The sequence below is a fragment of the Periplaneta americana genome, chromosome 13 (assembly GCF_040183065.1).
Source record: "Periplaneta americana isolate PAMFEO1 chromosome 13, P.americana_PAMFEO1_priV1, whole genome shotgun sequence".
Lineage (NCBI taxonomy): Eukaryota > Metazoa > Arthropoda > Insecta > Blattodea > Blattidae > Periplaneta > Periplaneta americana.
In genome coordinates this window covers 49539431-49553473 of record NC_091129.1, presented here as the reverse complement: position 1 = coordinate 49553473, position 14043 = coordinate 49539431, and the positions used below count along the sequence as shown (strand labels likewise).

Genomic DNA, 14043 nt, shown 5'->3' with positions numbered 1-14043 from the left:
GTTTATGTAGTGAGTTCAAATTTTTTTACGACTTCGATTTTTTATGCCACTACGACTAATACAGAATTCTAACAAAAGCTGTTGTAGGAAGAAATTCGAATGTGCTTTTTAAATTAATTTTGTTACATTTGTTGCGCATCTGAAGATATTGTTCTATATGGCTTCAGAGCGTTTCTGAGAGCGTATGTTAGCATTGCAAAGATATTTAAATATTGTTTAATATATTTCAATGAATATATCTTTATCTTAGCTCGCATGGTTTTACCATTACATGTGTGAACAAAATGTGATGGCTTGTGAAAATAAAGAGGCTGGCTTTCGAAATTTTTTAGGACTGTCTATCCCACTATACGTGGCACATTAGTTTTTTTTTTTTTTTTTTCTCCAGATTGATTAATGAACTAGCTTCCTCCCAATACACGCCGAGGATTATATGGCTTCCATCTGTGGGAAAGCGTAACTTCTTTTGGCTGTTTAGTCTCTTTCAGCTGTTTCCTATAGTTTTCAGACGTTATTATGTCTGAGTCTTGCAGTTTTCTCTTTTGCTACCAGTTGAAGTGTTAGCAGCGGAACTGGCGACATTTCTTCCAAGGAAGTATCAGTAGGTGAAAAATTAGGCAAGCCTAATTGTCCTTGTGCAGACAAGTCTTTAGAATCAATGCGAAGAATATGCCAAACTAATTTATCTTTCATGTTTGTATTGAGAGTTATGACTTTTCTTATTTGTCTGAGATCAATGAAGATTAAAATATAGAGTTTAGTTAAAATTGGTTGAATGGAAGATGGGTATTTTCATACATTCAGATACACACAGAGAGAAACAGATAGACGGACAAAGTGGCACTAAAAAGCTCGGGAGAATTGCGATCTCTACTAAGACCAAACATACAAAAATTTCCATAGAGACAGCCCCAAAATCATCCCAGAAGAACCACAAGCGAAATCGACACATGTCGAGATCTCTCCGAGTTACACCTTCACTCAAAAGACGACAGCAAACAAGAAGCAAACATTATTTTTTTGAAGGTAATCACTTTTTCGTCTTCACTAATTTGTAAAATGTATACACAATAATTTATGCATTCACTATTATCACGCTTATCCAGTCAAATAACTTACAGTAAACTAAAGATGGTACCTTATATTTCATGACCGAAAAGAAAAGTGTACTGCCTTCTGCGAACGTAGAACACAAGTTGGAGCCACGAAATTAATATATAAAGAAATTACAAACACAGGCACACAGATCTCATGTAGTTCAAACTTTTTTTGACTAGGAAAGTCCTCGCAATAGATACTTTTCTTAAAAATGTCGAAATATCCCAAAATGATCTTAAGTGAGTACTTTTGATTAAAGTAGGCCTAGTTATTATTTTTATTTTTGAGTTTATAATTTTGTTTTAGGTGAAATTTTAATTTTTATCGTTCACATTTTCTAGGCAATTACCGTAACAAGTAACAGAGCTGTCAGTCCTATGTAGTCGTCGTCTGTTACCTTCCGGCTTTGCAGTGTAGTGTCCGCATCATTGTTAGTATCCGAGTCCATGTCTGTGTGTGCTATAAACCTATACTAACTGCGAATACTATCAAATACGATAGTTCTACATAAATCAAGTGCGGATCCGGGGAACACATAAACCTAATCTACTATGTCCTTCTCCGTTGAGGTTTCGGTATTAATATATATATATATGAAATCAGGTGCCATGTATAGCTTAATGTAAAACGACTTTCCCTATTTCAATCACATTTCTATAATCTTACATAATCTTGTTTGTATCTGTCTTTAAAATGAGCATACAAACTGACATAGTTTGGTGATAATAAAATGTAGAATGTCGTTAAAATAATAAAATACTGTAGTTAAAAAATATACCACTCTACTGTCGTCGGTGGTTATCATACTTATCAATAGATCCCAGGCTCGCGAATTCAAATATGACCGAGAATAATGCATTGTTTAGAGCGGTGTAATAATCTAAATTTCCTTTCTTCAGAAGAAAGGTAAACCGGATGCTCTTATTTTATATTTACGGATTTGTCGGTTTGTTCTGAATAATAAAAAAATTACAAATATAATCGTCTCATTTGATTTGTATAAAATCGCCACTGTGTCATTTTTATTCCAAATGAGGATTTATTAATTTTGTATTACAAGTTATAGGTCTATTTAATTTGAATCACTCTCGAGCAAATTGAGTCGAACGTTTTGAATATATGAACAAAATCATCCCAATAATTCAAGAGAAATCGCTTCAGGCAGAAGGTACAAAACTAATTTCTCGGATTACAATCTGAATATGTCCATTTCAGTAAAAAAATCTTGAAACCAGTTTCTTTTGCAGCATCACAGTAGTTTCCCTTTTTGCTTATGTAATAAGAAGTTGTGGACAAACGACATAATCAGGAAGTATAGCATTCTTTATATTTCATTTCGTAAAGCCTACAGTTTTTTCAAAACCAGACTGTGGCTTCCTCCATGAAGGAAGAAAACCTGCGAGGTCCTCGTCATATTTACGTCAAGTAGAATAATTATTATTTAGAACAGAGAGCTCCAGGCAAGATTTGCGTCAATTTCTCGTTCACGCTGAATTGCGCTGGATTGTCAAGACTCCTTTTTTCATTCACTTGATCTACAGTAGCTGTGTCAAACTCAACTTTTGCTTAGAGCCAACTCGACTCGTAATTGAAAGAACGAAGGCCGCACTTCAAAATGAGTTGATTAATTAAAATTTTTCTTATAAAATTGAAAGATAGTGTATGTTGCTGTATCTACCTATTATTCCTCCTTTAGGGAAGGGCACGAACTGGGACTGTCCTCGCACGCAGGCTACTCGGGTGGGTCCATTGCACTACCCGGGACGGAATGGTGTGCATGCCCTAAAACCCCCGGCGAGCAGATCCCGCTGCACTCCGCCTCGAACTCCCCTACAGCCTACCATTCCGCGTAGGCCTAACCGCGGTTCCTCTACTCCGATCCAGCGAGTTTCCATAAGCCCCGTGGAGAGCCCATGATCAGCACATATCCATGGGGTTCAAATCCGGCGGCAGTTCGCAGCCGACTCTACATCGGAGAAAGCTCGAAACTTGAGAAAGAAACAGAGATGATGGTGAAAGAGGGGAAATGTAATTATGATGATTGAGGATAAAACTCGGAAAAAAAACCTCAACCTAGTAACTTGCCCAACCAGAATTTGAACCCAGGCCCGCTCGTTTCTCCATGTGACGTGTTAACCATTAGGGGAAACCCGGGCAAAGCGGATAAGCTAAGAACAAACAATGCCACAGGCTATATTTTGGTTCTTCAAAAAAAAATATTCGTGACATTGGTTGTGACACACGTTGTCCACATATATAAAAAAAGCGGCAATTCGTTTCTTGTACCTATGGACAGTGATATGATTTGAGAAAGAAAATATAGGCTAGTTAATTATTCGCTTTGCCCGGGTACACGGGCAAAGCGAATAATTAACCCGGGAAAAGTGAATATCCCTATAACATTTTCATATTTCTATTTAATTTTTATTCACTGATAATAAAATTAAATCAACTCATAAACACGATGTTAATGAGTTATATTAGACGATTGGATATGTTATTTACAGCCGTTTACAGCACGTTAGATTAGTACAAAATACAAATTTGAACAAGCCGACGTTTCACTAGCACTGAAGACTTGGATTTCTTCTGCTTTTGCTCCTGCCCATCAGTTACTTCTCTTTCAACGTTTTTAATCGGTATAGATGTAAGAACTTCAGAGCGCTGACATTTTCTTCGTTTGCTCGTATCTTTCGAGCATCCACTTTTGGCACTAGTCTCAATCAAAATAAGTGACTTGGATTCTCTTGCTGACGATGTTGAGGGTTTTGGTGTAACCGAAACTGAAAATCTGAGTGTAATTGATGTATTGAATATTTCTTCAGTCTCTAAAGATGCCGACATCACAGATGTGGTTGATTCTGAGTGAGCATTAACTGTTTCTTCAGCCGCTGAAGAAGCTGGCACCGCAGAATTTGTTAAATCTGAGCCAGCTGTCGTTTCGCTGATTTCTATCACAAGGGGGCGATCTGTAAGTTGATCTGGAGCAAAATCTTCATCAACAAACACATTATGGTTGTATGGTAAGATAGCAGAACCACTGATTGGAAGATTTTATTTCTTCAAGTGCTTTCTTCTTGGCTTCTTCAGACCATTTGGCTTGTTCCATCTTCCTCTTGAAAAATTAAACCATCTGAAAACACATTACGACCTTTTAAAGTAAAAATTGATATCAGTGTTACTGATTTATAATTTAATTAGTGTGACTTAATGGCTCCATTATGTAAAATGATCTAACACGCTTTATTATAATAGATAAATACATACAAAAATACAGCTAACACTTATATAGTCAAATTAACGTGGCAGGGCAAAGCGGATAAGTTATCCACTTTGCCCTATTCACTTTGCCCGCAGACGCCATTTCGCTTTTCATTTAAGGTTATACAAATATAAACGTCAATAATCTTCTTCGTAAGTACGGCTCTTTAGAAGTAATTGTATCGCCTATATATTACTATCACATAACAAAAGGTTTCTGCAGTATTGTGTGTTGTACATTTGTTTCTCTTACCTTGAAATATTTTAAGAAAACAATTAATTTTCTTCAAACACAAGCTGACTTCTTGTCTCACTAGCTAGAATGACGATAAGTCAGTTCCAGCAGCAAAATCTGGTTGGGATTCTTCCCCAACATAGCAGAAAGCGCTGCCTGTTGGCGTTTATAAGAAATATACATTATTTCCTTTGCCCGGGTTATTCGTTTTGCCCGGGTCTCCCCTACTCCACAGCGATGGACAAGTTCTGCACACACACATAGCTTTCACAGTAGCTTCTGTCTATTTTTACAGTATTTGTGGACACGTGTTTTTGCTTACCAAGTGCAGTTTTTAAAGTTCCGTAATTTTGTTTATATTCCCTTGTTTTTTTTCTCATATTAATTGTGTGCGAAGGGTCTCACAATGGCGTATTATATTTATTTTTTGTGTTTTATTCGGAACATATATATTTTGTCCACAAAGTCAACATGTAATTTTACCTCAATTTCACTTCAGAAGAAAGAAAGTTCACACATTTCTTCTGTGGTTCCGTGGATAGGCCTACTGTTAAATGTTTCATGAACAGTCTTAATTCAATCATATCTTTCTTTCCGTCAGACTCTGCACGAACTGAGGAAAAACATCTTCTGATAGGTACCGTTGACATGTTTCCATACCTATCTCAGTTCTGGACTCAAGCATTCAAGCATGAAGATTTTATACCATTAATTTCCGACCATATGGAATTCCTGTCGGAAAATCTTGACAATTACTTACCTTCTTTGTGATCGGATATATGCAATTGAATCAATAATCCTTTCTTAAATTTCCCTAGCAGTGTAGAAAATTTATTGAGCTTGGAAGAGGAAGAACAATTCACTAAACTATGTGATTGGACATAAAAAGAGAATATCAATGAACAATCGTTAGTGTATTTTAATTAATGGTGAGAAAATAGTTTCGTCTAATCTCACAGAACGCTTTAAATGTATAACTTCGATCCTCCAAATCTTATTTGTGTGAACAAGCATTTTCTTGTTCCGAAAAAGGCTTTTGGCCGTCAATATTACGGCCTAGAATAAAACTATTTTGTTTTTGAAACAAGCATAAATTTCACACCGAACTGACAATGAAGATAAATTATACACTTGAGGAACTGTTGAATTTTATTTGAGGGTGAATCTTTTTCACTTTTTTATTTTTATTTATTTATTTATTTATTTATTTTTGCAAATTGGAAATGGTTTTACCAAATTATAGATATAAATATAGCATTTGTTAATAATGGTTTTTGTAAGATATAACTTGAAAGTGAATTTATTTTCATGACTAGTAGGTATTATTAAATAAATATTGTTTTAATTGGAGTCTAAAGGTCGAATTAACCTCAGGGAATGCAAGATGCCGATAATTGTATTCCAAAAAAACTCAGCAATGTTTTTCTGTATATTAACTATACTTCAGTCGACAAATTCTACTCCCACATCCACGTCGTAGTCCCCGGGCAATGCAGTTAACTTTTAACTGTAGCAGACGGGAGAGGGTGGTGGTGAGTATCTAGTGCCTTTAAATTAGACCAATTCGGCAAGCATGTCTAGAGGCTTTAAGGTGGCAACCCTACCACTGGACTTACTCTGCTCTGAGCTCCTTTCACCATTCAGGAAACATTTCAATTACTGGGAAATCTCAAAAGAAGAATCCGAGTGGATCTTCAGTTGAAAGAAACCAAGGAAGACCATTGAAGAGACTTCTTGACATCTGATTTTCGGTTTAGATGAATTATGCGTTAGGTTGCCGGGGTTCCCCGAGGTTTAGTTAAACGTTTCTAGGGTTCTCCGAAGCGAAGAAAGTTGGGAAACACTGGTTTAGAAACATTCTTTGCCCTTTCCAAGTAACTGTTGACACACAGGAAGAAAACTATGTCAATTCTCAACAAATCCCATACGTAAGCCACTGTCGTAACTCAAGCGGTAGCGTTTTTGCTCTCTTCGGCCTATCCGTAGTTCATCGGGATTGGATTCGAATACCGCTTCGATTGATCATTTGTGGTTTTTTCCAATGTTTTCCCAACTGTAAAGCAAATATTGGCCTCGGCCTCACCTTTCCAAATACCATCTCACTATCACTAATTCCATCGATGCTAGATAACCAAGCAGTTGATACAGCGTCGTTAAATGGCATATTTAAATAAAATTTAGAGCTCAGGTCAAATAAAAAACACTATTACTGCGATAACTGTTACCATCTGCAAAGAATGTTAAAATTTTACCGACTGAATGGTCTGTAAATAATTTATGAATATGACCATCCTAGAAGCTCTTCAGGCTACACAGAGGAAAATTCTCATTTATTTGTCAAAAATTACTATTTTTCGTTTTTATAGTTAAAATGAATTGTATACATTCATAATTAAATTATTGGTGAAGAAGAAAATGAATTCCGCAAAGGTAGATCTTGAACTGATGGATAACTCAAAATATTGTTTGAGATACACAAAGAATTCGGTATAGATACACATTTTCCTTCATAGATGATGATAAAAAAGCTTTCGATACGGTGAATAGAACAAAATTATTTGAAATTCTACGTAATGACGCACTACCAGGATATTTCATTCTAAATTTATACAACATCTATATAAATAATTTAATAGCACTCAGAGTAAATAATGAATTAACAGTCTGGAAACTTATAAATATGGAGTACGTCAAGGATGTTGTTTATTCCCACAGATTTTCGTAATTTTCATAAATTTAGTACTTAAAGATTGAGACAGCTATCCTATGAAAACACATTGATTAATCGCAGATTGAAATTGGATGCAATTTTATATGCCGACAATCAGGTGCTAGTAGCTGATTCGGAAGATAACTTACATATCATTATACAGTTTAAATAAAATTGCAAAAAACTTTGACATGGAAATATCAACAGGTGCTAGTAGCTGATTCGGAAGATAACTTACATATCATTATACAGTTTAAATAAAATTGCAAAAAACTTTGACATGGAAATATCAACAGAAAAAAACAAAACAGGGCTTATTAGCAACGATACAATATTGGAAATTGTTAATTGTTTCAATTATCTTGGATATTCTATATCTTTATTTAATGACACGGACATATCAAACAAAATAATTAAATTTTATACATCATAGGCACCATAAATTGTCTTGAAACCAAATTTAATTACAGAAAGAGATCAAACTGAAGATATACAAAACTCTAGCTCGTTCTCGTTGTTATATGGATGTGAAGCATGGATCATCAAAGCACAAGATGCATTGAGAATCACAGAGGTAGATACGCGCTTCATAAGAAGAACTGCAGGTTATACCAGATGGGATCATAAAAAGAATGAAGACATTCTAGAACAACTGAATACGGAATTCATTCTTACGTACCCAAAAATGCAGAGATAAAACTGCAAACCACATTAATAGAAGAATCGAACAAGAATCCGAAGACAAATTCTGCACTATAGACCTCGTGGCAGAAAGTCTACAGGATGACTGACTAAACGATGCATTGAGTCCGCAACAGACTACATGGCCTAAGTAAAGTCTGTTTAGTAAATTATGATGATGATGATAATGATGATAGTTAAAAATTACTTAAGGTCTAAACTAGCCGTCTACAAATTTTCATGCCAAAGAATTATCCAGTCAACTGTTAGAGTTACAAGAAACTGTTTGTTTTTACTTTCATCTCTATAGATCCAAACTTTTAAATTAATTTACCTCGACTTTTTTTTTGTACATTTTCTTTGCTAAATAGCTACTCTTCTTAGAAATGTTCTTTTTTTAATTGGTTATTTCACCAATATTTTATCAACTGCTGTGGTTTTCTAGTGTATGAATGAGATGATGGTGATAATGCCAGCTAAATGAGTCTGGGCTCCAGCGCCGAAAGTCGCCCAGCATTCGCTGTTAATGGGTTGAGGTAAAATCCCGGAAAAAACCTCAACTAGGTAACTTGTCCCAACCAGGATTTGAATCCGGGCCCGTTTCTTTGATGGTCAGACATGCTAACCGTTACTCCAAAGTGGTAGACTAGACTTGCAATTTTTTGGAAACTTTTATATTAGATTGCATTAAGTATCTTTTATTACCTTTAAAGTATATGGAATAGAAACCCTTGACAACAAGTTTTGTTTCTGAGGGTCTGAGAGGTATATAGACAAAATTTCAGATAAAAGTTTTGAAATTTGTGGGAAAATAGCGATTTTTCAAAATGACGTTTAAATTTACAAAAATGTTAACAAGTTTTGCATTTCTTAGCCTAATAAGACGAAACAGTTCACAGAGACTTTATATACAGCATGATAGCTGTACAAATTGTCAGGTCTCTAGTTTGAATAATTTAGAAATTTGAAATTTCACCTCAGTGTAAAGTGAAGTACAACCTTTAAATCCATTTTTTTTCTTCGCGAGTTTTGCAGACCTAAGCCAGAATTAATTTTCCGAAATTGTAAGGCCTAATTAGCTACCGTAAAGTGGGGATATTTCGGACGTAGGGGTAACATCAAACGGTAATTCAATTTATCATATTTTATGTTGGTAACACCAATGTTTCTTTAAAAATGTGAAGAATCATACAAGCGATACGAACATAGTAAAAAGCGCGGAAAAGATGTTAAGAACTGGTGTTACCAACATAAAATATGATAAATTGAATTGCCGTCTGATGTTACCCCCGCGTCCAAAATATCCCCACTTTACGGTACGAGTATTTTATAAGAAATGTCTTCTCGGACCGTGGTAAATTAATTGTCGAAGCATATTTTATTATGTACTATATATTTTTGTCTTACATAATTATACTTCCTTACTGGTTTTTAAGGAACCCGGAGGTTCATTGCCGCTCTCACATAAGCCCGCCATTGGTCCCTATCCTGAGCAAGATTAATCCATTCTCTATCATCATATCCCACCTCCCTCAAATCCATTTTAATATTATCTTCTCATCTACGTCTCGGTCTCCCTAAAGGTCTTTTTCCCTCCGGCCTCCCAACTAACACACTATATGCATTTCTGGATTGACCCAAACGTGCTACATGTCCTGCCCATCTCAAACGTCTGGATTTAGTGTTCCTAATTATGTCAGGTGAAGAATACAATGCGTGTAGTTCTGTGTTGTGTAACTTTCTCCATTCTCCTGTAACTTCATCCCTCTTAGCCCCAAATATTTTCCTACACACCTTATTCTCAAACACCCTTAATCTCTGTTCCTCTCTCAAAGTGAGAGTCCAAGTTTCACAACCATAAAGAACAACCGGTAATATAACTGGTTTATAAATTCTAACTTTCAGATTTTTTGACAGTAGACTGGATGATAAAAGCTTCTCAACTGAATAATAACAGGCATCTCCCATATTTATTCTGTGTTTAATTTCCTCCCGAGTATCATTTATATTTGTTACTGTTGCTCCAAGATATTTGAACTTCTCCATCTCTTCAAAAGATAAATTTCCAATTTTTATATTTCCATTTCGTACAATATTCTTGTCACGAGACATAATCATATACTTTGTCTTTTCGGGATTTACTTCCAAACCTATCTCTTTACTTGCTTCCAGTAAAATTCCCGTGTTTTCTCTAATAGTTTGTGGATTTTCTCCTAACATATTCACGTCATCCGCACAGACAAGCAGCTGATGTAACCCGTTCATTTCCAAACCCTCTCTGTTATCCTGGACTTTCCTAATGGCATACTCTAGAGCAAAGTTAAAAGTAAAGGTGATAGTGCATCTCCTTGCTTTAGCCCACAGTGAATTGGAAAAGCATCAGATTGAAACTGACCTATACGGACTCTGCTGTACGTTTCACTTCGACACATTTTAATTAATCGATCTACTTTCTTGGGAATACCAAATCCAATAAGAATATAATATAAAACTTTTCTCTTATACATAATTATACACTGAACTTAAAAGCCACATAGGAGTGGGAGCCACAAGTTTCAAACGACTGATCTATACCTACACGTAAGACAAACGCAACGGGACTCTCGTGATGTGAAGTCCTTGCGACGCCGGTCTCCTCTTGAGATAACTCTTTAGAGCAGGGCTGGGCACCAAGAGCGAATTCTACTCTCTCACGGGGAGCTACTCTACTCTCTCACTCTCTTTAACCCCTTTCTTCCCCGCCGAACACCGCACAGCGTTGATGTCTTGATGGATGAATATTAAGCATCCCCGTTTAAAGTTTGGATTCGCTTCCGGAGCCCAGCCCTGCTTCAGAGTTGGAGAATCACTGCACAATATAGCCCTATTATGTCTTCAATTTTTCGTAGTACAAGCATAAGAGATTTGTATTGTAGCGCTCCTGTAAATATATTTTGTTGACTCCTAAAAGCAAAAATTTCATCTCCAAAATGCTGAATCAGAATGTTTGTGTTTCCTCCAGACGACATGGTGGAAAAGCTGCAGGAAGAAGTGACGCTGCACGACGTAGATGCCACAGCCCTCCAGCAGCTCGTAGAATACTCGTACACCGGCGAGATCCTCATCACCGAGGACAACGTCCAGGTAACCGTCACACGAAGGCCGCGGATCACCCGCGCGCCTCCAACCAGCTGGAATATGCTGCAATCTGCTTGTTATCAAAAGTAACAACGCAGTAGAAGCAGATTCAGATTAGTTTTCATTCCCATGAATTTGCTGAGAATTAATATTTAATTACTTCCCGCTGGTTGCACGCACTGGTCACTAAAATGTGAAAGGTCGAAATTAGCGTAATATTTGCCGTTACATAAAAGAAAAAAATGTTTCGTTACAACAGAAATGTGATCGATAGTTGTTGGAAAAAAATATATGAAACTGAACGAAGACAGTAAGCAATATATCCATGTATAGGTCTAGAATTAATATTATTACCTCGACATAACCTGGACACTACATATTCTAAGAATATGTAAGTACCTAATATACCTGTAGTAGTCCTACAAACAATATGGCATTATCATGAACTGCTGTAATGGAACTGTAATTAATAGACCCTGTTCAAGAGTGCTGTCATTTCACGAGGAAACTTCACATCATTCCGCAGCAGGCCGACTTCCTGCTGTCCCGACGCAGCGTAGGAAGCCAGTTCTACAAAAAAAAATCGCAGCAGTTAGTTGCTTCTGAGAATTATACCGGAACCTATGTGTGATTGTTGCTTGTATATTAAGGAATCGATTGGAAAATGAAGTATACGGGTGAACTAGTTTTCTCGTAAAATGAGAGCACTGCATTACCTTTATCGCTTCGATCTTTTCATGAACACGTACTTCATTCTTTGTCTTTCAAAATGAAAATCTCAGTTAAAATAAAACCATTATGAAGACTTCTCTAACATCTCCTTGTGCTCACGATGGGAATAGGCTACAAATACCTAGTAAATTTTAGCAAATAATTGTGTAAACACCAACAACAACGGACCGGCAAGTAAAAGTATTTTAATACGAGGTGTCCTTTGTGTTCTGTTTAACTCTACCTGATCCGCAAGCAACTTCTATTTTTACGTGCGCACTCAGAGGGCAAATGCAGACAAGTAACGCTAACATTTTTTACGTTTTATCAAATTATGAAAAATAACAGGAACAGGTTCAGACTTTTCGGAACTTTCAAGAAGTTTATCAGTGTTATCCAGAATGTTTGGGTTGCAACGGGCGGCCTCTCGGCTCTCCCCGCCGTAAATCGTCTCAGTAAGGTTGATCATCTCGCTGGATGGGGATAATAAAATAAACACTTAAAATTTAAGATTTACCTAATAAAATTTATTTATAAAAATCAGGTAATAACAAATATAAACCAAGTAAAAAAAACAATTAGATATATAAGTATATATATATAAATGTTACAAACTTAAGTAGGTGGCTTGAATATAAATTAAATAAAAGAATATTAGAGAAATGGAGCGCCCAAGGAAAAACAATAAGTAACTGACTAAAGCCAGACCAAAACGGGAGATATCAATCTACTACCAAACTCCTATCACGCCGGAAACTGACTTGCCGACTAATACTAATCTCTCCGACATCCGCCATTACAAGTAACGAATTAGGGTAACAAGCTTTACACAAAATTTCATATAAAACATAACTAACCCTCAATTCTACTATCAACTGAACCATAATGAAACTCAATAGAAAGTGAAACAAAATGAATAAGTACCAGATAGCTTTAACCAGAAAGTAGCGAGTGTCAGAGGAAATCTCTAAGCAAAGAAATATTAAAAAGAAAAAGTAACTCGATTTAGAAAAATAAATTAACAGAAATGAAAAATCTCACAAATTGCAAAATCCAGCACGTAGGCACCTACAGGACAGTTTCCGGGTCAGCTCCAGCTCGTCTTTGCTGTCCGCGTCACGAAGAAAGTTCCTTCCGCATCACGTCAGTTACACACGGCACAGAAAAAACCCATGCTGTCAGGCAGTAGTCGAAACCGTTCCAACTCCCTGGATCAGGCCCCGCCTGCCCATACCGAAGTTACTACTCCAGGTCATAATATATTATATCAGCGCACAACTCGTCGCTGCAATGGTCCCCCCCAGGCTGACTTCCCAACTTTGTAACTTGAGCGTCCATCACTCACAGACGGCGACTAACTCGTTCCCGTATCCATAGCTGACCGTTGACTTTCTCGCACAAGTCCTCGTGACTGACTGCCGACTACCTTGGTGAACTCCCTATAGCTGACTGCTGACTGCTGACTGCTGACTGCCTCACTCAGCTCCCCGTGGCTGATTGCCGCAATCAACCTCGCTCCCGGTCAACGGGCAACCACGACGTCACAGAAAAATATTTGAATGAAATCAACCAATAGGAAAAAAGAAAGCCAGGGGCACCAATCACAAGCCGAATCACTAAACTAATAAACTCGCTCTGACTATGAAAAAGTAAGTTCGACAGAAAATGGCGTATGAAAGAACGCCATCTATGAAAGGAAATAGAAAATAAAGGAAAGTAACCAAGGAAATAAGGAGAAAGAGAAAATGAATACAGGAAATATCGGGTACCGGAAAACTAACGGCACAATGTGAACCCAATTGCTATGTCCAGCTAAAAGAACTTCTACGCTCATCTCCGGCTATGAGGATTCATAACCCACACCAGCTGATTATACTAAGGTTCGCTAGATATCCAGATTACGAACAGATAAACCCACTCGTCCCTAGGCCAGATCTATCCCTCCAATCCATCCCCAATCGACAATCGGGGAATATTATGGTATGAAGATCGGACGGAATGACGATGACTAGAGTGAAGAAACAGGAGGAATCCGAGAAAAATCCCAATTGCGATCTTCTTCGTTGGAATTCTTACTATGCCTTCGAACCCGGATCGCCTGCATGACAGGCGGAAAGTCTAGACCATTCAGCAACCACAGGGGTTTCCAATAAGCTTATCCGAGTTAAAGTTTATTTCTTCATAGCCTTTTAATGTCCTGACTTATCTGTACTCGGGCACCAAATAAAAT

General features: G+C 37.0%; 1 protein-coding gene across 2 annotated transcripts in view; it reads left to right on the top strand.

The window, feature by feature from the left end:
• LOC138711872 (kelch-like protein 17) overlaps positions 1–14043 on the top strand; it is a 471943-nt gene that overhangs the window by 211523 nt on the left and 246377 nt on the right. For both annotated transcript variants that reach the window (XM_069843135.1, XM_069843134.1), the window contains exon 4: positions 10987–11108. In XM_069843135.1, the coding sequence (XP_069699236.1) occupies positions 10987–11108 (122 nt within the window). The remainder of the gene's footprint in view (positions 1–10986; positions 11109–14043) is intronic.